The 27,653-nt window shown below is 34.5% G+C and overlaps 1 protein-coding gene and 1 long non-coding RNA gene across 6 annotated transcripts in view; one reads left to right on the top strand and one right to left on the bottom strand.

Moving 5' to 3' along the window:
* The first annotated feature begins 373 nt into the window (after positions 1 to 373).
* Positions 374 to 27,653, top strand: LOC127519884 (uncharacterized). 2 transcript variants are annotated; one of them, XR_007931924.1, is made up of 6 exons: positions 374 to 391; positions 24,576 to 24,983; positions 25,581 to 25,640; positions 25,853 to 25,969; positions 26,062 to 26,109; positions 26,313 to 27,653. It is a non-coding gene; the product is annotated as an uncharacterized LOC127519884 (long non-coding RNA). The 2 variants fall into 2 exon arrangements; XR_007931923.1 differs by lacking the exon at positions 374 to 391 and adding an exon at positions 22,969 to 23,210.
* LOC127519809 (SLAM family member 5-like) overlaps positions 1,696 to 27,653 on the bottom strand; it is a 53,987-nt gene continuing 28,029 nt past the window's right edge. The window contains exons 1-6 of one of the 4 annotated variants that reach the window (XM_051907415.1): positions 21,361 to 21,626; positions 20,790 to 21,113; positions 20,224 to 20,502; positions 20,008 to 20,124; positions 17,164 to 17,219; positions 13,978 to 15,312 (exon numbers count right to left, since the gene is read on the bottom strand). In XM_051907415.1, the coding sequence (XP_051763375.1) occupies positions 15,259 to 15,312; positions 17,164 to 17,219; positions 20,008 to 20,124; positions 20,224 to 20,502; positions 20,790 to 21,113; positions 21,361 to 21,445 (915 nt within the window). In that variant the 5' untranslated portion in view covers positions 21,446 to 21,626 and the 3' untranslated portion in view covers positions 13,978 to 15,258. Of the gene's footprint in view, positions 2,473 to 2,616; positions 2,908 to 3,177; positions 3,505 to 13,977; positions 15,313 to 17,163; positions 17,220 to 20,007; positions 20,125 to 20,223; positions 20,503 to 20,789; positions 21,114 to 21,360; positions 21,642 to 27,653 lie in introns of those variants that run through there. The other 3 variants (XM_051907417.1, XM_051907416.1, XM_051907414.1) reach the window with 3 other exon arrangements.

The raw sequence follows: 27,653 nt of genomic DNA, 5'->3' as shown, positions 1-27,653 counted from the left end.
ATACACACAGGTTTTCCATCCATCAGGTCACAACACTTTTTCTTTGTAAATAAATGAGACCACAAAAGTTTCACTTTGACAGTTTCTGGTGTCACATTCAGTGAATTGTGTTCATTCTCTGCACTAGAATAAAATGTGCTGTGGTCTTTTTATGGGTCTGTGGTTAAAAATAATCTTGTTTATGTTTTAATGCAACCAGTCTTGTTTATCTTGCATTAACTCTTCTAATTTCAGTTTGACGTATTTGGCCTATTTGCAATTCAAGTCTTTCTCACTGAAGCTGCATTGACATATGTAGCAGAAAACAAAGAAAGCTAAATTCAAGATTCAATTCTATTGATAAAAAAAGGGGGAGGCAATTTTGTGTTCACTCTGTTTTTTCTTGTTGATGGTAATTCACAGGATAAAGTTACTCCATGAATTGCATCCTAATTCAGTCCATTCCAGTGCAGAGCAAATGGGTGGAGCTTATGTGCAGCTCCAATGTTATTTGCTCCTATAGTGAGTGTAATATCACAGCACACCCAACCCTACCCACAACTCTATCCCTCCACCCCTTTAGACGTCCAGAGAGGTAGAGTTGGACGTCATTTGACTCTGCAGTATATATATAAAAAAAGACTCTGCAGTGAGTACCACATGGTTTAAGTATTTTTTCTTTTTTTTGGCGAGCTTCCCATGACAGAGAATCGGTCAGCACTTCCTTTGTTCTGTCTTACACCCATTTGACTAGATCTGCCAGCAAACATACACTATAAAAAAAAAAAAAAAAAAAAACAGCTACTTTTTTTTGGGTGCCAGAAAATGTCTGTTTAAAAACAGAAAAACACTGTCAAAACAAAAAACACAGATAATAATAACACAAAACTAACAATTAACACACTCAAATCATCAGCTCAGAATTTCTCTTACAAGTTTTGCTTTAACAAGCATTTTAGAAACACAGTGACAGCAGCAGAGAAAGTCCAATGTCAATCAAGAGCCCAACTAAAGCAAACGCTCACCTCCTTAACGGTGACAAACTTTATTATTTTCAATAAAACATCAACATCTAAACCTCTGTTAATTCGTTTTTTTTACCATAAATTTAACAGATTTTCTTTTTACATTGCTACCACAGCTGCTGTTTTTTTACCGTTAATTTTACGGGATTTTTTTTTTTGCAGTATAGGACATTCTGTTAACTTCCCAAATATCCTCTTTGTAACGTTCTTGCGCGATCATAAAATAACCAAAATAGAACGTCCCCCTAAAGTCATATCGGGAACCTTGAACTGCAGCACATTCATTACCAAAAGAGGACGTTTTAAGAACGTCCCTAATGTTCTGTAAAGGTTCTGAAAGGTTCCGTGGGATGCGGCGCAGTGCAGCGCATTCCTGAAGGCCCCTGAGAATTTGTTCATTAACAAAACGTTGGCCCCTTAACACTGGCCCTGCACGGGCAGCTCTCACTTAGCCTCCAAGAAGCCCTATAGTGGGCCTGTAAAGGGCCAGTGCAGGGTTCCTGAGAGTTTGTTTGTTGGCTTGTTTGCAGAGTGTGCATACAGAAGTTAAAAGAGCATCAATACAACTAAAATTTTTCTTACGGTAGGCTGTAAAATGATTCATTGGTGTTACAACTAACTCAGAATCGTGTAGCCATGAACAAGCTCACCTTACATCTTGCAAGAAAAATATCTACACAGACACACAATAAACATAATTTAACTTTAATGAGTTTAACTACAAAGCAGGAATTGCCATAACAAAAATAAAGGAAGTAAAAAAAAGTTATTTCTTACATCAAAACGAGTTTTTCTGCTCTAGAATCAGCTGTGTCTGCCACAGGGCTTTACTTTCTCACATGTGGAATAAGAACTAAACCGAGCATGTGTGAAGTGAATCAGGTGATTTGTGACTTGTTCTTGATTGGAGAAATTGGAAGTGTTAGAACTAATCCGTGTTACAACCGTCTCCGGCCTCCCCCTATATCAGTTTGATAAGTAATATTCAGTTTTCTGTTCAGTTTCCACACTGATTTATTGGTGTGACAAATGTTTTTACATTTGTATTTGTGGGGTTGCTGCATATAATTATAAAACAAAATAAAAATACCAACATCACATAAATTAAGACTCACTGAAAACAGTATAATTAACAGAGAAATGTAGAATGGATGGTATTAGAATAAAATGAAATAAAGATTTTAAATAAATGAAATAAAGATTTTACGATCCAGTTCAGAGGAAAGTAAAGCTTTGTTTCGCCATCAGTGAACAATTAGACAAACATATTTTTTCATCTTTTCTAATTAAAACTCCAGAATATGCCACAATATTTATAATATCTGTTCAGTTTCCTCAGTTTAACCTCGTGTAGATCTGACGTCATTGACCAGAAGAACAGCAGCAGCCGCAGCAGCCACGCCCATCAGAGCAGTGACGACCAATCGGAGCACAGCTTCAACAGAATCACAATAATGGGTGTGGACTTCTGAAAAAAAAAAAAAAAAAAAAAAACAATGATAAAATAGAATTGAAATTTTGAACAAGCTGACTTTAGCTGTCACAAACTCAAAATTAGAAAAAAAAAAAAAAATCAACAAATTAATTCAGTGAATCATCATATATTTCGTACCTGCACATGTGTGACAGAGTTGAGTGATGTCCAGATGTTGAGTCTGGTGGCTGATGGGATTGTTCAGCACACAGCTGTAGGTGTTTTTATCCTGATATTCCACCTCCAGAGGTAGAGAGAGACTGATGCTGAGATCAGACACACTGATGCTGGACAATAAACTGTTTCCTTTGTACCAGGAGAGAGTCACATGACTCACATTCACAGCTGAACACACCAATGAACATGATGATGATGATGATGAAGAACATTGTGTAAAGTATCTGCTGATGACAGGAACAGGCAGACGAGCTGAGAAAGATTAAAATAAACGTGTTAAGAAGAGTTTGTGATGTCATTCATTGATTGTTTACTGCAATTTCAGATTTTTTTTAATTACAGTTTTTGAGATTAAAACATTGTAATGATTAATAATAAGAAAAACATTCAGTAAGTTGAAAAATAAAAGTCATAAATTAATGTGTCTCAGATTTTATAATCTCAAGACTGAAAAATAAAAAAATTAGTATACACTTTAAAACTGCAACAAATAATAATAATAAAAAAAGATATTTAACCCACAATAGACAGTGAGACTGAAACTCTTCCTCACACTGTTGGTCTCTAGTTCATAAACTCCATCATGTTCAGTTCTGGTGTTTGTGATGGTCAGAGATCCAGTGTGATGATCCAGCTTCAGTCTGTCTCTGAATCTCCCATCAGGAGCATCATCATATACAGTGATTCTGTCCTCCAGTACATTGATTTTAGCTATTAAAGTGTTTTCAGTTCCAAACCTCCACAGAATCAGATCATCATCATCTATTTCAGTAAGATCAGAGTTTAGAGTGACTGAATCTCCCTCCATCACTGACACTGACTTCAGTTCATCTGTATCAGCAAACACACCTGAAGAACAGAGAGTCACAGATTAAATGTCCCAAATAACTTAAATAGACCAGTTTTTGTAACTGTAATGAAGAACAGCAGAACAGACACATAATTAGTTGTGAAATCATATTTTTTGATGTGTTATTTTTAGTTATCTGGCACTGTTAGCACAATACAGGTGGATCTGTGGGAGGAGCCTCAGGGGCATTTGTCTCATCTTAAATCTGATTGGCTCCTTCAGTGCTTCTGCTCTGGAGAATGAAGGGTCATGGGAAGCCAAATAGCGCAAATCAGGTAAAGCTATGTAAAAAAAATGCACTGCTAATGTTTCCCAGAGATAAATGAGTAAAAGGCCCAAATGAACAGTCCTAAATTCTGCTGACTTTACTTTGTATTTGCCCGTGTGAAAATATCCTTACCCAGTCTTTTATAGTAGTATTTTTAGTAAGTAACTACGCAACAAACAGTAGAAAAACTTTAGAGTAACGAGATTCGCCAATTATCATTTTATGTCATTGTTTATGTCATTGTTAAGGTTGTAAAGCCACGAATTCTTTGAAATAAACTAATTCTGTTGTTTTTGAACCTGCCCTGTTTCCTCACAATAAAGTTCAGAGTGGTTTGAGCATCTTTTATCTGGGAAAACTTCTGGCTGATTTAAAAAGTACTTTACGGCTCTGTATTAAATCTCTGTAAATGTACTGAAACTAAAGCAAGCGATGTGTTAAAACGAATATGAATATAACTCACCAACCAGAAGCCACAAGCAGAACAAAACAAACATGTGAACCATTTTCAGAAAATAGCACTTGAAATATGTGAACACTTCAGTGTCAGATCGTGAACTAACAGGACAGTGTTATAGTGTGAGATAATAATAGAGCTCCACCCACTCACTGCACATGTACAGCTACTCTTGCGTACACTGGCTATAAATATTCCTCCTAATATATCTCCTATTATTATTACGCTGTTCTTAGTAGCGGAACGAACGTGCATATCACTTTCAGTTATAAAACTGACCTTTAATTATAAAACTGACATCTTTTTTATCAGTATTTTTCTATTAAAATTGTGGAATGGTCTTGATGGTCAGAATGGTCACTAACTGGTTCTCTTATTGTGCATCAGCCGATCACACTCACACAAACCACATGTTTACATACAGACGCACTAAAATGCAAAAAATGCTTTTCTTTTCATCCATCAGATCAAACCGCAACTCTGTATAGATGTCAGAGGTTTCACTTTGACTCACAATCTGAGCCGCTCAAGTCTCACATGCATTCAAGTCAATCACATTCATATATGATTTGTGGTTCTCATGTGCTTTGTTCTATTATATGTTCTTCCATTAGCTAAGATTCATTCAAATGCTCTGAATTTGAAACCTGCTGCTCATAAGATCAAATTATTTGATCAACAATTTAAATCCACATCAGTTTAATCACTGGAATCACAGTGCAGAATATTTGCTGCTTGTAACACTTTTTACAGGACAAAACTGTTGTTAAATACTAAAAAAAGAAGAGGTATTACTGGCTATGTCACCACTTTCTAACAAGTAAGTGAGGATGTGCATGTGTGACGTAGACACTAGCCAGTGGTGAAGGGTAATCAACACACAACCTTACTTCCTTTCCGTTGTTTAAGTAGAGGAGGACGAAGGAGCTGAAGAAAGCATGATCAGAATATTGATCACTCAAGGGTTGCTTCAAAACAGAGCGAGGAATCTGTAGGATGAACAATTTAGGAATTAAGAAACATCCTACAATGTGTTATATACCTTACGAAAAGAAAATATATTTCCATATATATGAAATATATCAAATGATTTAATGCTATATTTGAAAATATACAGAATATGTTGTGTTAATATATTACAATATATTGAATAATACATGAGGAATTGCTGCTTTTCATATATTGAAAAATATGTGACAACATATTTACTAATATATCAATGTATGTAATTTTATATTCAGTAATATACTTCATAATATACAGATGTACATGTGATCAGATATGGTACTGCATGTGTAATATATTGTAGATATTTTTATTCATGCAGTATAAACACATATAGAGAAATATACAACAAAATATTTATTTCATATTTTCAAGCTAATTAACACACACCTGCTTATACTAAAATATACAGCAGAAAGATTATCACTGTGCAGAAGAGAACACAGACATTATTTTTATTTATTTATTTATTTATTTTTAAAACGTTATATTCTTAATAGTGTTTGGCCAATCATAAACCTAACCTGAACCCCAAAATTCACACATACCAGAAAACCTCTTAAAACAACATTAAACTCTAACAGATCTCCCCCTATATTAATATTGAGCAAAACACATGAAATAACTCTTAATTTTAACAATTACTCTCCTTTAACAGTCAGAAGAAAAGCATGCTGGGAACTAGTCTGCTGTAACTCTTTCTGTGAATGTGTGTGTGTATGTGTGTACAATACATTCACATTTATATGGGAACATGTATGTGCAATATATGTACACATTAAAGGATAAAACTTTTTGAATATTACATGTAATGCTATTTTTGTCTTCATTTCTAAATATTGTATATGTATATAACCATACATGGTCAATGCAGATATTGCAGTATATTGAAAAATATAAGCACCAGTTTCCCATATATGGACATGTATTATGTAATATATCGCATTATATTTATAAAAACTGACATCAATTATATATTAAAGGGTTAAAACACCCAAAAATGAAAATTATCACATGATTTACTCACCCTCAAGCCATCCTAGGTGTATATGACTATCTTTTTTCAGACAAACACAGTCGGAGTTATATTAAAAAATATATCCTGGCTCTTCCAAGTTTAATAATGCTTGTGAATGGTGCTCACGATTTTGAAAAGCACATCCATCCATCATAAAAGTAATCTATATGGATCCAAGGGGTTAATATAGGCCTTTCTTTTTATAAGAAAAATATCCATATTTATAGCTTTATAAACTATAATCACTGACTGCCATAGTCTAGTTCCAGCGGAAGAGTAACCTTTGACCCGAAGCATGACGTATTGACGAACACGGAAGCGCAGAAGATAGAGCAAAACAAAACACTGGTCATGAATTAGAAGACTAAAACGAGGATTTCAATATAACAGAAGAGGAGCTTGAGTTTGTTGTGTAGGAGTAACGTAAGCTTAGAAGAGAGTAGACGCCTCTCGTGGTTTAGGTCTGGGTAACAAACTCAAGCCCCTCTTATATCGAAATCCTCTGACATTTCTTTTTAAAATTCTCTCTAATAGAGAGACACTGCAGCTGGACAATCAGACCGGAGATCTCCAAATCAGGAAAGTTAAAGTCACAGACTTTGGCCTTTATAAACTAGAGATCAACAGTGGCAGTGGGTTATCAACTGTAAGAGCCAAATGTAATGATTGTTCAACCACTAGATGGCGGTGTGCACCAGTGGTGTTGGTGAAGGTTAACAGTTAACCAAGTGCAAATGAGAAAAATTAAAGTATTCATGTTGTTGAAAATGTACATTTTTAATTGAAATTTAATTTAATTTTCACACTCTATTTTTCTGAATATGCACATATTTCTTACACTTGTAAAGTAGAAACATTAATTTGTTAGCAGTGTTGCCCCCCTAAACTGAAACTAAAGAAATTAACAACCATCGGTCATTTGCATACCATAAATATTAAAACAGTGAATCATACATATGCATTCTTAAAATGACTGTTCAACACTGTCAGACAAGCAGGATATGATCTTTAAAGGGTGTGACATCAAATAGCTTGATAACTTTTTTATTTTGAATCTTAACTGCTTGCTGTGGCCTGCTTGTGGCTCAGATCTGGCAAACAGAAACGGCCCACACAAGGACCATAATTCAGTGCAGCATGTGGGCCGGATCATCACGCCACATGTGCCAGATGTGGGCCGGATCTGGTCGGACACAACGTTGCTATCTGGGATCTTTGAGTGAATAGCCATTAATGTTCTCTTTCCCATTCAGTTAAAATGCAAATGGGAAAAGGAGGAGACAGAACAGGTTATGCCATCACAACACTTAAAGGGGAAATCACTCAAATTTCATTCAGCTATATTGCAGCTATGCAGCTATATCGGGTATATGTAAATGAATAATTTTGTGTAAATTCTACTTAATGATACATTTATTTAACAGTATAATTTTTATACCTGTTACACTAGGAGCTTGTATAAAAAGGCTATTGTTTGCTATCACTAAGCCTCTCTCTATTAAATCTTTATTTAATAGCTAGGTGGTCTATATAAGTTTCATTTTATTTTGTATATAAATACTATAAATACTTTGCAGCTCCTTCTTCTGAAACAAGGAAATTAACGTCTTCATGTGATCAATGCCAATAAAAACAGTTCGTCATGAAATTATTGAGTTTGTAATCAGAAATAACTCAAGTGACTGAGTCTAATAAACTGTAATTTTAGTATTTACTATTATTATTATTGGATTGAGGTGCTAAACTTGGAATGGTGAATTCCTGGTTAGGACACTAGATGGCGCTCTAGTAGCATAATATACATACTGCTTGTAGTATAATCTATTCATAAATGAGTTACCAGTCAGTGAAAAAAAGCACACTGTGTGGGATGCTGTTCGGAAATGTCGTGTACTCTAAACATTTTGTTTTAAATAATGATTTGAAAGTGAGAACAACTGTAATTACAGTAACTTTTTTTGGGTGAAACTATGGTAAATTGCTTTGTGGTTTATCAGTGCATAATATTCTTTATCAGTGGTGAACATTTTCAATAATACTAATATAAGCAATAGTAATAGTGAACTGTTGCCTAAACACATGAAGTACACATTACAATTCTGTAGGAATATGACCCATCCTTCTAGTGGTCAAATGCTGTTATAGTTTCATTTCTGAGGGTGTTTATATCTGTAGCTCATGTTGGAAGGCAGTGAGTGTAGTAGATACAAATAACACGTAGTAGTCTATATGCTGCTGGAAATCTGTGTAAGTTATCTGAGCTATGCATGAACTGACAGAATCTTTGAGATGGAAATGTAGGAGGTTACACGTTAGGTGGAAACACACATACATTTTACGTGGGATATTATCTACGAAACACAGTGGTAAGTTTGGATACATTTTGGACAAACACTGGTAGTCTATATAATGCTAGCATACGTGCTTCAAGTGTATGATTATCAACAGATAGGAACACAGTGTCAGACGTTTACTAAAAGGTTTTATTGTCATGTAGTGTAAGAACTGTAACTCATTTGATCCACTTTATTTTCCAAAGAAGGAATATTTTTATTGACTGTAAACAACTAACAGGGTGCCGCCATGTTCGCCCGACGTCATATGCACAACATCGGCGTTATGGACTTCCGGGTGATTTTTACATTTTGGACCCGAGCCATATATCTGGAGACGACAATACCAGAGACTTGAGAGTGAACAATTTTACCTTCTAAACAACCACACAAACACCCAGAGCACCCTACTCACATCAAGGTACAAAAAAAAACATCAGAACACTTATTTGCTAATTGTAGGCTAATAATTTCTCAAATTAAATAAACTTTTCCCATTAATTTAAGGATTAATAACACTCCAGACTGCACGTTCAGTCGTGTTTTGTTTCCTGATGATGGTTTGGTTTCCTCAGGTTCATGAAGAGCAGGTGCAGATCTTCATCTCTCACAAGTTTGTATCTGGACTTTGACACAATCAAGTTCCCTTAAGGTGAGATTTTCTGTGTGCATCTTTAACATTTTGGGGTTCCTCTTTTTCCTTCTCTTGAGAACTAAAGCTGTTTAAAACAACCAATTGTTGATGATATAATGAAGTTATTTTTTATTTAAATGACTGAATTAATTGAGATGAATGACCTTTTAATTGTGAAGTTTGTGCCTTTTCTTGTATATTTGGGAGTTGTGAAATTTTGAGTAGATCCACTTGGACACTTTACACAAGAATGATTGTGGATGATACTACTATATTACAAATACATGTTTGTTAAAGGTGCAATATGTAATATTTTTGGATTATATACAAAAACCATAAGAACAATGCTATATATTTTATTGATCTGTGCACACATTATTCCAAATGTTTCCAACAATGTTTAATTTCAGAGAGATCCCGTGTCATTGCATTGCATTGCATGACGTCATATCCGTGTTACCCTCGATTTCTGGTTCTACTTTTGTAGAAACAACTGAAAAACCAAAGATGTTTAATATTAAACACATAATATTAAATATATATTATGTGTTTTATTAGACAGGTGAACAACTGTTTGAATACATTTATCATCATAAAACTAATTATATAGCTCAACTCAGTTAGTCTTATTGTTTGAATCTCTTGTTTTCAAGAGAACATGTTTGTACCATGCCTCAGAGACAACACTATTGTGTCAAGTGGCTAACATAGCATAATCAGAAAGATCTTTATTTGTAGTAACAGTAATACAGCATTTCTCCACCATACAATGTTTTAAATTTAATTGCACACCATTTAACAACACAAGTCATCCCGCTTTTAATAATATGATATTCTAACTGATCTAGATTACTGCAATGTGCAGTAAGTGTCTCATACCAGCCACCAAGCAAATATACAGTAGTAGCGGTATAACTTTCAACACACTCAAATGTATTTTTAGTATGATTGTTTTGACCAAGTAAAACAGCGCAAGTAAAACAGCGCTGCGTTTCCCCACAATTTTAATTCATCAAATAAAGCGACCTGCATGAGTAGTAATTGACTCTTCGCCGGGAGTTTGATTGACAAGCGATCTAACCAATCATAACGCCGAATCCGCCATTTTGTCCGACAAAGCAGTCAGGAGTTAACGTTAAGATTAACCTCGGTGGACCTGAACTTTGAAAATGGTGTGTCTTTCCGCGTTCGAAACAACATTCCTTCTGATGTTCATTCATGTTTATTTGATGCTATAAATGAACTAGTAAGAAGAGATGATCAGTTCACGAGCCGCTTGAGCTGAGGCGCTACAGCGATCTGTCACCACATATTAAAGGTTTTTATTGTTTGAATTTCTTAAATTACATAATTTGTAACCTGCTCTGTCTTGTCTGTCAACGTGTTGTCAGTGTCCTCTTTGCTCCGCGATGTATTTTTCACTCTGTGTGGCGTGACAGCGCCATGGCTTGGGGGGCGGGTCTTTGCGAAGGGTCGATTCAGCACTTGTGGCTGTTTCATTAGAATGAAATAAAATAATGTGAATTTAAGTGATCAAACGTAACAAGAAAGGGGGGGGGGGATCGCAATTAGTTTATTGTGATTGTCAAAACATGTGGTAACTAAACAGAATATCATTAAGTTTAGTGACAACATATTACAATGTTTACATCATGGTACAATAACTGGTACCCTACTGTTTTAGTGCTTGACACAAATTTCACAATTTCTATTCATAAGCTTATGATTCCGATCTTGATTCAGTATGGATTCATATGGATAAATATCAGGTAGAGTAGCTAAATGTTATTCTCAATTTTTCTCAAGGAAAAAATCTCTCAACTAATGCTGTAAACATAGAGGGAGCCCTGTTAGCTTGTATTATTAAGGTTAAAATTAACAACTCAAATTAATAAGTTATCTTAGACATGTAAATCTGCTTTATGTGCACAAATAGTACGTTTTAACAATGCCGCCTAAACATCTTCGGTGATCGTGGCGCAGGTGGGGGTCAGCAGCTTGTATAAAGTGACCTTGACCGGTGTGGGGAAAATGTGATTGGTACAGATAGGTCAAATCAAGAGGTTGCAGGTCTTCATTGGTTTAATTAAAACCCATAACTTGTCAATACATGTGTCTGACTTCATGCAGCGCTGCGCAGACTGAATGGCATACGTTAGTGATGGGTGCTTTCGAAACACTGCTTCATGAAACTTTTACGAATCTTTTGTTTCGAATCAGTGGTTTGGAGCATGTTTCAAACTGCCAAAGTCATGTGATTTCAGTAAACGAGGCTTTGTTACGTCATAACTGTTTCGAAACATTAATGGTTCACCTGGTGGTTTCAGTGGTTCAATGGTTGGCCTGTTTAGAACACATATTACACAGACACTTAATATTTAATGATATTAGATGATTAGTTAATTGTATTTGATAGATTATACTTTCAATAAAACGCCTGAAAAGGGTTTTTAAAAGCTGTTTTATACATGTTTGGCTTGAGTTTTTGTTGCATTTACACTGTTTTGACCGGCAGGCTTCACCAGCGTATGGCATTTCGAATGCTTCGAAACAGTGAATCGTTTGACGAAGCAATTGATTCAATTGATTCGAAGCTTCAAAAAAGCTTAGTTTCTCCCATCACTAGCGTATATGTTACATGCCTCTCCAGTCTAGGGGTCAGGGCAGGAGTAACAAGGAAGTTTGTGACAATTAACATTAACAGACAAGCAGGAGCTCTCCTCTCCTGTCCCAGCACTCAAACACTCAAAAGTGACATTTATTTGGCAGGTTCAAAGTACACAAAATGGAAGTGTGGCTTCAGGAGGGGATAAGGCCAAAATAATAAACGTAAAGTTCTGACTTTGATTGGAACACTTTTTAACCTTTCAAATTAAACTTCAAAAGGAACAACAAAGTTCTTACCTTACTCCCTCTCTAAACAAACAAGGGAGAAAAACATGGACATAAGCAAAAACGGTCTTACCCTTTTTAGGGTTCATTTGGTGTGAGATTTACCTGGGCAGTGTAAGAGTGTGAGACAGAGCCCGAAAGCATGTGTTTCACCCCAAATGTGTGAGAGTTGGCAGAGAGTTGAAAGACTTTGACAGCTCTCAGTGAAACCATTTAAAAATTTTACATTACATGGTTACATTACAAGTGACCCAATTAAGATTTTTTTTCCTCCTATGTGGCACAAATCGGATATTATGACCCACAAACGTGTAAGCAGGAAAAAAAGCACATGGACTCATTCATATGTGAAAATAAATCTTATATGAATCGGATACAGTGCATTTGCATCTGCCATGTAAGTGGACAGATCAGATATTACCCTATCAATCCGAGACATATGTCATTGAAAAACCGACGGTGGTGAATTATGTTAAATCAGGTGGACACCAACTGCGATCACATGACTCTTCAGTGGCGCATTAAAGGACAAAGGCTCAACCCACTTAAAGGGATAGTTCACCCAAAAATGAAAATTACCCCATGATTTACTCACCCTCAAGCTATCCTAGGTGTATATGACTTTTTTTTTTAGGTGAACACAATCGGAGATATATTTAAAAATATCCTTAGTCCTCCAAGGTTTATAATTATAGTGAATGGGGGGGCCACATTTTGAAGACAAAAATTATCCATCCATCCATGAAGAAAAGTAATCCATACGACTCCAGGGGGTTAATAAAGGCCTTCGGAAGTGAAGCGATGTGTTTTTGTAAGAAAAATATCCATTTTTAAAACTGTATAAATTCAAATAACTAGGTTATGGTAGACAACCCGATTTGCGCACAACGTAATGACGAATGCAGAGACACAGAGGACAGAGCAAAATAAATCACCGGTCATGGATTACAAGTCTAAAAAGAGAAATTTCAGAGGATTTCGATATAAACGAGAAGAGGAGCTTAAATTTGTTGCAAGTTTGGCACAAGTCGTCCGCTGGAAGCTAGTTATTTGAATTTATAAAGTTTTAAATATGGATATTTTTCTTACACAAACGCATCGCTTCACTTCAGAAGGCCTTTATTAATCCCCTGGAGTCGTTTGGATTACTTTTTGTATGGATGGATGCATTATTTTTGGCTTCAAAACGCAGCTCCCCATTCACAACCATTATAAAACTTAGAGGACTAAGGATATGTTTAAATATATCTCTAATTGTGTTCACCTGAAAAAGGATAGTCATATACTATTCCTTTAAGAGACCAATGCTTTACTGACCTTTAAAGATGCTGCGGAAAGCAAAAGCTTATCATTTCATCAGTGTTGATTGCAAATTGCACCGTTTTTACTTTCTTTTCGGCCTAAATTTTTTCGGGTCAGTACGTCTACCTTGGGTTGTTTCAGCAAGTGTATAATGTAAATGCAGATGTCGGATATGGGTCACTTTTAAAAGATGTAAAGAAAATAAATAAATAAATAAAAAAGATATATTCAAGAAATCGGAATTGGGCTTTAAGACCTGCTGTGTAAATGCGGCCTAAATGAAATCCCAAAGGGCCAAGGTTTGTCTGGTTAACATGGTCTGTTAGCCCTGCTGTTAGATGTTGTAAATACACCATTATGTGGGCGAAAGCACCTTTTATTTACATTGACAGTCATTTATTCATAGTATTATTGTAGTTTCAAAGTCACAGACTTAAAACATCTTAAAAGAGACTCTGAGGGAGCTGTAATATAAAGTGATCAGTCACATGGTATTATGAGTCAAGTGTCACACTACACGAGCAAACAGACAAAAGCTGTAACTGGGAAAAAAGCCATTAAACTTATTGAAAATGGCAGTTTTTTATTGAATTTAGGTTTTTTTTCTGAAAACAAGCATATTTGAGCCAAACTTATGTCAAAGAACAGATCAAGAACTTAAAACTACTACTTTGAAAAAATGTGTAATGATGCACATAAAAAAATTAGTAAATATCCTTTAGGCTGCAGCACTGTTATTTTACTGAAAAATATATTTTACATTATAGGAGACGTGTAGTAGTAGTAGCAGCAGCAGCATTGCAACTTTTAGTTAATTACTAAATTAACTAAAATGGAGAAACTAAAACTTACCTCTGAACATTTGTATAAAAATATAAACATTAAAACAGTGATTCACACATTGTATTTATTCTTAAAATGGCTGTGGAAGGTGTGATATCAAGAAATGTTGTTCTTAGAAATGACTTCATCTTCTCATGCTAGAGCTGGAAATAACACTTAACTTTAGCACTGCTTATCTGCAGGATCACATCATTTAGTATTTAAGGTTACTGTTCTCACATAACACCTCAACTTTCTCATGCAGTGAAAAAACATTGCGGAGCAAAGAGGACACTGACAGCATGCCAACAGACCAGACTGAGCAGGTTACTTTTGATATGAAACAGTCTCAACTTTCATAGTATATGATATTTTCATATTTTGCAGTAATATCACTGTTTGATGTGATATATTTTTTGTTTGTTTTTTTGTTTTTTGACAAACTCCAACATTAATGGGGTTTTTTTGTAGTAAAGCTGTTCTGTGTTCTGGGCAGAAGTGAAACAGCAAACATATGTAAAGTAGTGGAAAAAACACCCTAAAACCACACGCTAACTTGATAATCTTGACACGTTATCTTGACACCAAAATAAACACGCACAAACTGACATTAACCACAGATGTCCATAGACACATGCTCATGCAGAAGCTGTCCAGCAGATCAAACCACATCTCTGTACAGATGGAGATTATTCCGACCACAGCAGATCATATTTTTGACACTGAAACTGAGCTGATGAAGCCTCAAACTGCGTCTAAAAAAAGTTCAGCTCAAGGATGTTTTAACTGAACAATTTACAGTACTAATATTTAATAATTTGCTTTTTTGATTGAAGCCTTTATTGTCATTATACTCATTATACATCAAGCTGAAAACTTGCATACTCTCATTTTGCACTTGGAGAGTGTTAATATTAGGTCCAGTTGTTGCTATGTTGTGATTCCTACCAATCCCAAATCTCAACTGTAGGCTTCTGGTGAAAGTAATCACACAGCTGGATCTTGCACTCACTCAAGTCTGATCATCTTCTAGTGACGACCCCTGCATACACCACTTCATCCTCCTTTTTAACATTCTGTAAAAAAACAAACAAAAAAAAAAATACAAGATATAATAATGAAACATTTGAAATCTGGACACTTAATGATATTAAATTAAAGATATGTGTTTAATAGTTTAATTTAGTTGTTTAAACCACTTTAATGCAGTCATTTGACCATTAAAACAGAACTGTTGATCTGCTTAATCAATGCAGAAATGTTTTCTGAAAACACTTGCAATTGTTGAAAAAGAAACAACTGAACAAAAATCAATGGTCAAGAGCCCAACTAAAGCAAACAATGATCTCCATGATGGTGACCTCAAACAAAACATTTTCAATAAGACATCAACATCTAAACTTCTGTTAATTCTCAATAAGAGCTTCTGTAGATGTATGTCAGAAATAAAGTCAGTCTGGTTAGTAATAAGTGAAGCTGGTGATGCTGTTTGTGGAGTTGTTGAATCAGATCTTCAGAGATTTAATGTCTTTTATCTTCAGTTCATCTAAGGCTGTGGCTGAAGAAAGTTGTAGTTTGTGTTCTTATTTCTCTTTCTTTCAGTGCTTGTTCACAGCAGGTGTTTGAATGATTGAAAGAATGTTTCAGGAACATCATACTAACCTTTAAATAACATTCTACTAACATTAAAGAAACTGGACATTTTTACGTTCTTGGAATGTTACAAATCAACGTTCCTACAATGTTGAATTTTAAATCAAAATTAAGTTGAAAGAACGTTTGAGGAACATTATACCTTATAAAATATTTCCTCTAACGTCAAGAAAATTGGACATTTTTTTTATGTTCCCAGAACCAAAACTGAATATTTAGAGAACGTTCTTATAACAAAACTCTGTTAGATGGGAAGTTATTTTTAAAAATTAATTTCCTGATTTCCTGTTTTTACTTCCGGAACATAACTGTTGCACTCTGTGCCAAATTTCAAACAGCCTAATACCAATTTCAAATGTAATGAAAAATCTGATCTGATTTGTTTTTGTGTAAACACAATGTAAATGCAGCCTCATATCTTTTTTTTCCTTAAAGTTGGTTCAACTTTTGATTAAAAAAAAAAAAAAATCATTCTGTATCTGCTCAGTCACACATATAGACATGCAGAACAACAGAAATATGTGCATTTTGTCACATTCTGAAGGCTTTAATTTAACATGTATATGAATGTTGAAGTGCTGATGAAGTTTAGAGACCCTGCACTCTTTCAGTGTTTCTTGCATAGGCATATTTTCGGGTGGGAGGGGTGGAACCCACTTTTTGCCAGGGTCAATATTGTCCCTACCATTTTTTGAAACATCTCATGGCACAGATGTACCTAAGAGAGAAACATCTCTATTTGATTATTTGATTAGCAAATTGTTAATTTGAGTTAAATCAGAGATGATCTTGTTTTTTGCGAGTGCTCATTGCCGCTGTTATCAGTTCTCTCTCTGCGCTCGTGCACACTGCACAGTCTTCACACAGACGAGGCTTGAGCGCTTCAATCTATGACTTAACGCCGTCGTGGAGACTCTATTCATTCCGGTGAAATCACAAAACAAAATGTCCCTGCTCTTGATATGGAATCACTAACAAACACCTTTTGGTTTTAATGAGAAAAAAAAAAAAAACTATAAGAGGGCGGATTAGAACCTATGAGAACCCAGAACCTCTCTGACATGCTTAACAAAAGTTAACCACCATACCGTTGATTTTAAAAATGTATTTCAGTACAAATACCTGAGTTGTTCAGTAAAAATGGGCTCATGAATATCTCATATGGTGCATTTTTTTGTGTTTGTAAAATGATCTGTCACATACAAGCACAACAATAAATCTGACTGCTAAAATTATACAGAGACACACAACATAAATTAAGAATATGATCTCACCGATTTCTGTACTTTTCTTTTGTAGAACGTCGGATCAGCGTAAGTGATCTCTTTATCTGTTTAAACAAAAATGACAGATGAATTAAAACCTCAAAAATCAATCTTATCTAAATCTGATTCATTATATCATGTTCTTGGGGGAGCGGTGGGTTAAATGTGTTAAATAATCATAAGTTGGTCAACTCAAAAAAATTGAGGTAATCAGTTACATCAAATTTTTTTGAGTTATGATGTTCCCAATTTTAAGTAAGCAGAACTATCAAGTTTTGAGCTTGTAGTACTCCTGCATGGTAATTCTTCCTAACTTGAAGTACTGAGTTAGCTCATACATTCTTGATAGCAATTAACTTTTTTTATTTTGAGTTCTTCTAAGTCAAATGAGTTATTTACTTCATTGTAAACCCTAATGAGTAAATTCAGAAAATGACAACTTGCTAATTTGCTAATATATTAACAACAGCATGGTATAGCACTTACTGAATGAGTAAAGCAACTTAAAACATGTAACTTACCTGCTCTCAAACCAAGCTGCATGCACCACTTGTCACCATAATAGTAACTCTCAAAAACCCACATTAACAGCATAACAAAACATTAAGCACTACTAAATCTCCCTTATCCATTAATTTTGCACACACACACACAAAAAAAAAACATTATACAACACTTAATTTTAGCATTTACTCTCCCTTTCGAGTGCCATGGGAAAAGCATGCTGGAAAATAGAAATCCCAGCCCAGTTTCAGTTAAACATAAGTCTGTCTAAATGAAAAGAAATGAGTTCATACAACTCAAAACAATAAAACAGTTCAGTTTACTTAAAATATGTCAGTGTTGTGAACTCAAAAGAAAAATAAAGTTCTAAATACTCATTACAGTTAATTTAACTGAACTAATTTGTTCAATTTAAGTTTGTCCTACTCAAAACAATTAAGTATTTTGAGCATTAGGGTTTACAGTATGTGAATGAGCATAACTTGCACGCAGCCACTTAAAAACTGTTCATGAGCTTCTATGGGTTTGATTTTGGTTGTCATTTGTTAAAATAAATATAAAAAATTCAGTGGACAGACACCGACACACTGTATGTGACCCTCTGATTCTCCTCCGTGGTCATATGGGAAAGTGAATATTTACAAAGACAACATTAAAACTACAGTTACATTTACACCCTTTCAACAAAGAAATGGATTGACTTCTGTCAGCTTATTGAACACATTTTTATTTATTTATTTATTTTTTGACCACATGATGGCTGAAGCAGCAGCACGTGACACTGTTTTCATGGTAACCAGGGGCACGTTCAAGCTCAAACCGGTGCGCCTGTTACGGTCTCTGGGTTGAACGACATGTTTCCTGGAAATGGTGTGTGACAGGGTTTGATATACGTTTTCTCTTGTTTGGTGGGTGTGTCAAAAATGTCAGCCCAATCAGCATCAACATGTATATAAACCATGCGGTATTAAAGAGACGACTTGCACAATGGGTCCAAGTAAAGTCGTTTACAAATGTGTTCTCTTTTATTCTGAACTGCATCGAGTGTATTTTGCAGTATTAAACACGTATTTATATACCGATTTCATCAGGCTCCAAAAATTCTTCAAAAAGAACAAAGAATGGCCTTCTTAGCTGCCATAGTTGCAACTCATGCGTCATCAGAACAGGGTGTTCAATGCACCACTGTTTCCTTTTAAAAAATGTTTTGCAACTTTTTGTCGGGGCTGAACGCAGCCCAGATCAACATTGTGAATGGAATTCTGCAAAATTTAAGTGAAAACACCAAATGATCATGAAATGGGATAAAATATCTTCTCTTCCCTGCAAACGATAGCATGAAGAATGTGAATATTTAACCAAGTCAAAAACAAAAAAAGGTAAGCAGGTATCCATATTCATTTCATTTCACGCTAAACGTATGAATTTTGAGTTTGTGATAGGATTCCTATATAGAAAAATCACTGCTTGCCCTCCAGCCGCATTTCGTGTGCAGCAATGACATCATGTGCAAACAACCAATTACTGACCAAAATACTTATGATTAATATTTTTGCCATAATCCAGCAGCCCTACTGTATGTATAGATAAATCAGTCAATAGTCAATCATAGTGTAAGTTAATTATTAAACATTTAATTTAGTTAAACTTTCTTTATAAATGTCACCCTCAAGTTAAATACAAACATAGAGATGTTAATTTGAACACCAGCAGAGGGCTGTATCTCTACACTGTAAAAAAAAAAAAAAAAAAAAAAAAAGTATTTTCATGATTTATCACATTTTTTCTTTTGTCAAATCAACTTCAATATATAATGTGGTTCAGATAACATAATATTTTGACTTTCTGTTTATTAAACCAATCGCCTTCATTGTATTAACTCAATTTTTTTAATTTCAATGAACTCAACATTTTAAGGCAATACTTTTTAAAGTTTTTAAGTTAAACCAACATTTCTTTTCTTTTTTTACAGTGTACACATAGGCCAATAGGATTATGGTCCTAAAGAGTTGAAAAAGCTGATTTATTTTTAAAATAATTTAGATTTGCATTTCTGTGTTTGTTTTTCCAGTGTGTTTTGATGCAGTTTTCAGAATTGTAGAATTGTTTTTTGTGCAAGTGAGATGATTCTGATTATTACCACACCTAATAACTTTTTGGAACTAGAGTAATAAACTTTAAAACAAAAAAAATGATTAAATAATCATAAAAATCATTTTCATTTTGAAAAAAATATGTGCTATATATATATATATATATATAATTGCATATTTCTTTATATATATGTGTGTGTGGGTTTTTTTTATTTTATTTATTTATAGTTTTGTTATACTTGTTTGTAACACTTGCCTTCTTGATCAGTTTTTCTGTGTTTCCTGCAGATGCAGAAGATCCCGACTGCAGCGACAATCAACAGAGATCCAGCAGCAGCAGCAGCAGAGATCAGCACTGTCAGAGAGACTGAGACTGGAGGATGAAATGGAAACAGTTTGACCAGCACTGTAATGATACAGAAAAAAAGTGAATTATTTTTGTATATAATCACATATATCAGCTCTGTCGTACCTGCACATGTGTGACAGAGGTGAGTGATGTCCAGATGTTGAGTCTGGTTGCTGATGGGATTGTTCAGCACACAGCTGTAGGTGTTTTTATCCTGATATTCCACCTCCAGAGGTAGAGAGAGACTGATGCTGAGATCAGACACACTGATGCTGGACAATAAACTGTTTCCTTTGTACCAGGAGAGAGTCACATGACCCACATTCACAGCTGAACACACCAATGAACATGATGATGAACAGTTGGAAGAGTTACTGATGATGACAGGAACAGGGAGACGAGCTGGAAAAGGTTAGAAACATCAGAATAAATCATTCTGTGTGTTAATACCAGTTTGTGATGTCATTCAGCAAGTGTTTTTAATGTCAGATTTTTTTTTTTAAATTACAGTTTTAGATTCCAACATTGGAATAATTAAGGAGAAAACCATTAAATAGTTTGGAAAATCAGGAAATATATCATAAATAAATAGTTATCTCAGATTTTTATAATTTCAAGATTAAAAAAAAAAAATTCAGGATGTTTACATTAAAGCTGTAACAAATAAAAGAAAATGATATTTAACTCACCATGGACAGTGAGATTGAAACTCTTTCTCACACTGTTGGTCTGCAGTTTATAATCTCCATCATGTTCAGTTGTGATGTTTGTGATGGTCAGAGATCCAGTTTGATGATCCAGCTTCAGTCTGTCTCTGAATCTCTCATCAAGAACATCATCATATACAGTCATGCTGTCCTCCAGTACACTGATTTGAACTATTAAAGTGTTTTCAGCTCCAAACCTCCACAGAATCAGATCATCATCATCTATTTCAGTAAAACCAGAGTTTAGAGTGACTGAATCTCCCTCCATCACTGACACTGACTTCAGTTCATCAACACCAAACACACCTGAAGAACAGAGTGTTTTTCACAGATTAAACATTAAATAACTTTATATTATTTTTAACTACTTAAAATGAAGAGCAATACAGACACAAAACTTAATGAAATAAAAAATAGATCAACAGCGAAAAGCAACATTTAGAAGTAGAGCTCCACAAAAATGACAACAACATAGCAAAAAATAATAATACTAAAAAAGAAAGCATGAACTAATTCAGTAAGAGCACATATAAAACTTAAATTTGTAACTTACCAACTAGATGCCACAAACACAAGAGGGTCAAAACAACACCATGAACCATTTTCTTTGAGTGCTCTAAGAAAATAACACTAGACATTTCTGAAAACAGACTGCTTTGACACGACAGAACTAGCCTGTATGTGAACCCGCCCCGAACAGGAACTGACCACACTTCAGTTGAAGCGCAGTAACTGTGACCACATATACTGTCGCAATATATTCACTTAGCTTTAAGACTTTCTGTTCTTAGAGGCAGAAAACACTCTTTAACACATGCAGTTTAAATAAAAGGTTTGCTGTATATTTTGTTCTTTTAATCTTTAGTGTGTGTGTGTGTGTGCGCGTGCGTGCGTTTTTCATTTATAATCAACATATATAATGAAACTAGGACAATGTATATGAACAGACCAAAACACATTTCTGTTCAGTTTTGTTAATAACTGAGACTACAGCAGGGTTCACTTATAACTGAGTTGCTCGAGAGTCACATGCATTCAGTGAATCACATTTGTTCTCGCTGCTAGTGGAAAACACACCGTGGCCTTGTGTAGGTCTATTTCAATGTTAGAATTACCCATGAAAAATATTCAAGTATCTTTTATTAAATACAGCTGAGGGACATATTCTACCCCCAGTGATTTTATTTTATTTTTATATAATCTAACCAGTTAATATTATTTGTGTGTGCATTATAATCTTCTTGATAACCTTTATAATATTGATTATGTGCCTGTTAAACTCAGGCACAAATGATTAAATAAGGAAATTTAACACAGTAGGGTAAGATGCCCACCCCCACCCCCCACACATATTTTTTTCTTCTGACAATAGATGGCACAAAACTATTTTTAATCCTGTCATTTCATTTGAATATCAACATTTGTGATAATTGTGAGACAGTTTTGAAGTTTATTGATCTAATTTTGTGTCTGTGAAAAATAGTGATCTCCCAGCTAACAGAGTTTTGTTATAAGAACGTTCTTTTATAAGTTTTGTTATAGGAAAGTTTTTATAAGGTATAATGTTCCTCAAATGTTCTTTCAACTTAATTTTGATTTAAAATTCAGCATTCTAGGAACGTTGATTTGTAACATTCCAAGAACATAAAAATGTCCAGTTTCCTTAATGTTAGTAGAATGTTATTTAAAGGTTAGTATGATGTTACTGAAACATTCTTTCAATCATTCAAACACCTGCTGTGAACAAACACTGAAAGAAAGAGAAATAAGAACACAAACTACAACTTTCTTCAGCCACAGCCTTAGATGAACTGAAGATGTAGTTTGTTTAGTTTCAAAATTAAGTTGAAAGAACATGGAACAAAGCATGGATTAGCCTGGAAATTATTTAATATAACTCAGATTGTCTAAAAGAAGAATGTCTTATACACCTAGGATGGCTTGAGGGTGAGTAATTTTCATTTTTGGGTAACTATCTCTTTAAGGGGATTCAGATTTACGCTGACTGGTCAGTCCTGAGTTACTTTAACTTTCATTTAATCTGAATCTATCAGTATTTAATATGCATGTACTTTAATTTGACGGAAGAAATAACGATTATTGTAATTTCATCTGGGTAAATATCTGTCGTGTTTTAATTAGCCTATCCGACTTTTTCTAACTTTACATTTACACTGAATGTCAAAATCTGTAGTGAACTCAACTCATGCATTGAGGGCGGGGTTTTCTCGTTGAGACCGGAAAAGAAAGAAACCGTTTCAGACTCCATTAGACAACAACAACAGAACACACGACTTACGAAGCTATATTTGAATCTCCAATATCTCTTATTCAATTTATCATAGTCATTTAAAAGGATGGGAGGATGTAAGATAGTCATTCTGCTTGCTTTTCTCGTTGATGGTAAGACAACTATTTGTTTCTGTAGTTCCAACCCTTTATGTTTCCAGAGATGAAAAATGACGCAGCTTCAAATCAGCTCGTCGACTCGACATTTCTCATAAAGTATTTTATTTTATTCAGCATTGTATTAAATAATTTAATATGACATATGAATATAATGTTTCGCTATACATTTACTTGATATGTCGTGGTAATTTAGTTCTTCCTGTTCTGGTCTCTTAAATGGCGGACGAATGGCGCAGTTTCTTCAAAACACGTGTGATCGCTTAAATCTTATTAAACTTACAAATATCTTTCATTTCTTCTTCCAGAGAACGCGATATATTTGCCTGATCAAATGCACCTTTAATATAATATTAGAATGTACTGCATTATATAGCATGAATACAGCATAGATTTTTTTTAGAAAAGACACTACTGTTAAAAATTTACAGTTAGTTACTAACCCTAACCCATCCCTAACAGAACACTTGCATTTTTACAATTTTTTTTTTCTTTACACCATTTTTACAAATGAGGTTGTTCCCAAAAGAAGGTTTTAGCAGACTTTAGGCACATCCTTGTGGGAGCATTTCTGTTGACTTCTGTTTTTAGATTTTTATCAGAGGGGGAAAGTCCAGGGGTCAGAAAGTAAAAGTCCTGCCATATTTTTATTCCACCCACTGAAGCAGTGTTAAAGTTAATGAGATAAATAAGTGTTTAATTGAGTGATGATTGAGGATTATTGAAGACACCTGATGATAACAAGCAGAATCACCAAAGGACAAAAATCACAATTTTTAAGAAACCATCACAGAGATCAGGGTTTGATTTAGTTGGGCTCTTGACTTTTTAGTGTTAGATTTTGTTTGGGCTGTTGTAACTGAGTTATAACAGCCAGACAAGCAAAGAGAAACACTTTCTGAGCTCATCAGAAGCGCGGAGTTCAGAGATTCAGATCAAATAATGATTATGTGAAAACATAACCAACACCACCTGATCATCTTTTCTCTTTGCTTGTCTGGCTGTTATAACTCAGTTACAGCAGCCAAACAAAATCTAATATTAAAAAGTCAAGGGTCAAGAGCCCAACTAAATCAAACCCTGATCTCTGTGATGGTGTCTTAAAAATTGTGATTTTCTCCTTTGGTGATTCTGCTTGTTATCATCAGGTATCTTCAATAATGGTCAATCATCACTCAATTTATCACTTATTTATCTCATTAACTTTAACACTGCTTCAGTGGGTGGAATAAAAATATGGCAGGACTTTTACTTTCTGAGCCCTGGACTATACACCTCTGATTTTTATACATTTGGCTTCTCACAATAGGTGAAAGATATACACATGCACACACACTAGTAACTGTTCATTTGTGTCTTCAGGTGTGTTCGGTGCTGATCCAGATGAAGTGATCAAAAATATGTCAGTGAATGAGGGAGATTCAGTCACTCTAAACTCTAGTGTTACCAAAAAACAAGAAGAGATAATGCAGTGGTATTTTGATGACATCCGCATTGCTCACATCAATGGAAATCCCGAGAAGACTTGTTTTTATGATGGAGAAGGCAAGATATTCAGAGACAGACTGAAGGTGGACTATGAGACCGGATCTCTGATCATCACAAACATCAGACCTGAACACACTGGACGTTATAAAGCAGAGCTCATCAGGAGCGAAAGTTCAGGCAAAAGGGAAAACTTAAACAGAAACAGCAAGTGTAACAGCACAAAAATCATCACAAAAAACAGCTTGGGCAAAATTATAAAAACATTCAGTGTGACTGTCAAAGGTGAGTCATTCAGTGTCATTTACCCTGAAGTATTTTACAGATTGAATACTGTAAATAAATTTTTCATTTTGAACTGTTTTAAGAGGGACAGTCAGATGTTTATTCTCTTACCCTGTATGTTATTGTTCATATGTTCAACATGCATTAGAAACACACAGTTAAAGCAGTCAGAGAATAACTAACATGAAAAACTGCTGACCTCCATAACAGTGACTTCAGACTTTTTTTTTTTTTTTTCAATAAGACGTCAACATTTAAACCTCTGTTAATTCTCAATAAGATTTTCTGTATAAAATAAATAAAGTGTGGACTATTTTAAAGTATACTTTAAAATAAAAGAAAATGACTGTAAAATAATTTATTTTCTGTAAAATTAGGATTTTTTTGTTCAGCAATGCTGATATTAGTGATGAATGATATTAATATTAGTGATTAATTAATATTAGTGAGGACACGCTGCAGGGAGCTTGTTCAGTTTTTTACGAGTTTTTATGCAGCTGCAAATGAACAAAACTGCCATAATTATCCATAATTTCTTCAACATCCCTTCTTGTGTTCTTTTGTATTTCTTTATTTTTATTCTCTTGTGTTTTCCAGCTGCTGATCCTGGTAAGGCAGATTCCCAAATGGACATAAAAGAGCAAGAGACTGACAACAGTATGTTTCAAGTTTTTACATAAAAAATTAAAAAAAATAGTAATCAAATGGGTTCATGGCTAAAAAAAAGAAAATATTTAAGAAAAGATAAAAGAATAAAGGTATACATTAAACATTAATAGGAGTTACAATAATATTACAATAATATTTCCAGTGACAGTGGTCTAAAAACACAGTCAGATTCGCTCACACTAATGACTGTCTGTCTTCAGCTGTTCCAGGTTCAGATCTGTCTGCAGGTGCTGTAGCAGGAATAAGTTTTGCTGTTGTTCTTCTGCTGGTTGCAGCTGTTGGTGTGATTTACTACCGTCACAGGAGATCTAGAAAGGGTAAGTAACACCTACAGATTTTGTATTGAGAGGAAAACATCTTTATTGTGCAAAATTATTGTTTAATTGTGTGTGTTTATTTATCAAAGCAGATAGGGAGATAAGGAAACAAGAGCTTCTTCAGAAAGCCTAAGTGTGAGGTAAGATACTGCACTACTGTAGTGTGTCTTTATAGATCTGTGTTTGATTTCACCCGCACTCACAAAATCATCCTGGTAAGAAATAAACATTTCAAACTGAATCTCATTCACTGATTGGTGAAACATACTGTGTGTTCATTTTCTGTAGCTGAAAACAACACTTCATTTCTCTTTTTACCATCTGTGTTTTATTGCTTTCTTAGATGGAGAAAGACGCATGATCTGAGAGGATCACAAAGAGCTACTGCAGCATTATTCCCATTGGATTAAATCAGCTAAAACAAACTTCTATAATATCCTTCTAAAAATGAGCTGAAACATGATTAAAAGTTTTGCTTTATGAACATATTTATGCTTTGCAGGCCTCTCATTAATGATAAAGCACTTATCTTGAGCTGTTATGCAAATATTAAACCATCTGTTACTGGAAACTTCTAGCAAGTTGTTAATTTGTAACTTCATCCAAATTATTGTGTGAGGAAAGTTCCTGCAATTACTTTTCAACCTTATTTTAAATATGCATATTACATTTGCTGATTTAAATATGTGATAAATGCAGCTTCTAAACCTGTTTTGAATTAGTTAAGTGCTTGTGGAAGAAGTTAGAAACAGAAAGTGAAAGTGACCTTATGTCTCTCATTAATTTTGTTAAAGTGCATGAATTAATTTTTCCTACAGTTTTTCCTACATTTGTATTCAAATCACAAATAACTTACTTGTAGAATTCGGCCTTCCTGCTAAATGTATACAACAAATGCTTTATTGTTAGAAGGATGTGTGGAGGAAATTTTGAGTTTCTGTATAATTTTCATATGATTTTACCATTTCCATTTAGTCATTTAGCAGACGCTTTTCTCCAAAGCAACTTACAAATGAGAATAGTAGAAGCAATCAAATCAACATGAGTACAACAGTATGTAAGTGCTGTGTCAAGTCCCAGTTTCATCAGTAAAGTGCTCGTTGCAAGTTTTTTTTTGTTTGTTTTTTTAATATATATAAATATATACGCAAATAGATGGAGAAAGAATAGAAAATCGGAAAAAAGAAAAGTAAAATATAAATAAAAAAAAGTGGTTCAGTGGTGGATTAGTGGTGGTTCGCTTGCTTGCTTGATTGTTTGTGGTGTTTGATACAGAGAACGTCTTATCTGAACTAAAAACTTCTCAGCCCGGAGATAAAGAAAAGGAAAGTATGTCACGTGACTTACATCTTACAAACATGCAGGATTGACTCTGTTTAGACACACTAGGGAAGGAGCGGGTGCAGCCTTGTGTAAGTTTTGTTCTCATAGATAGTGAAGCTTTAGTTATGGCGCGAACGCCGAAGATTTCTTTATTTTCTGGTTTTGTTTTCAGTTAGTTTAGAGGGCGGGGAATTAGTGAATGTTTTGGTTTTGTTTTTTTCGTTTGTTTAGCACCGCTCATTTTCTTTTTCTCTGTGGCTTGTTTCAATTTATTATAATTTCTTTTCTTTTTATATGGTCGGTGTTTCTATTTGTGTAAATTTATATTCTTTTTATAAATAAAGCGAACCACTTTTTGTCA

The sequence above is a fragment of the Ctenopharyngodon idella genome, chromosome 10, assembly GCF_019924925.1.
Source record: "Ctenopharyngodon idella isolate HZGC_01 chromosome 10, HZGC01, whole genome shotgun sequence".
Taxonomy (NCBI): domain Eukaryota; kingdom Metazoa; phylum Chordata; class Actinopteri; order Cypriniformes; family Xenocyprididae; genus Ctenopharyngodon; species Ctenopharyngodon idella.
The sequence above is the reverse complement of the archived record's forward strand: the minus strand, read 5'-3'. Positions and strand labels throughout refer to the sequence as shown.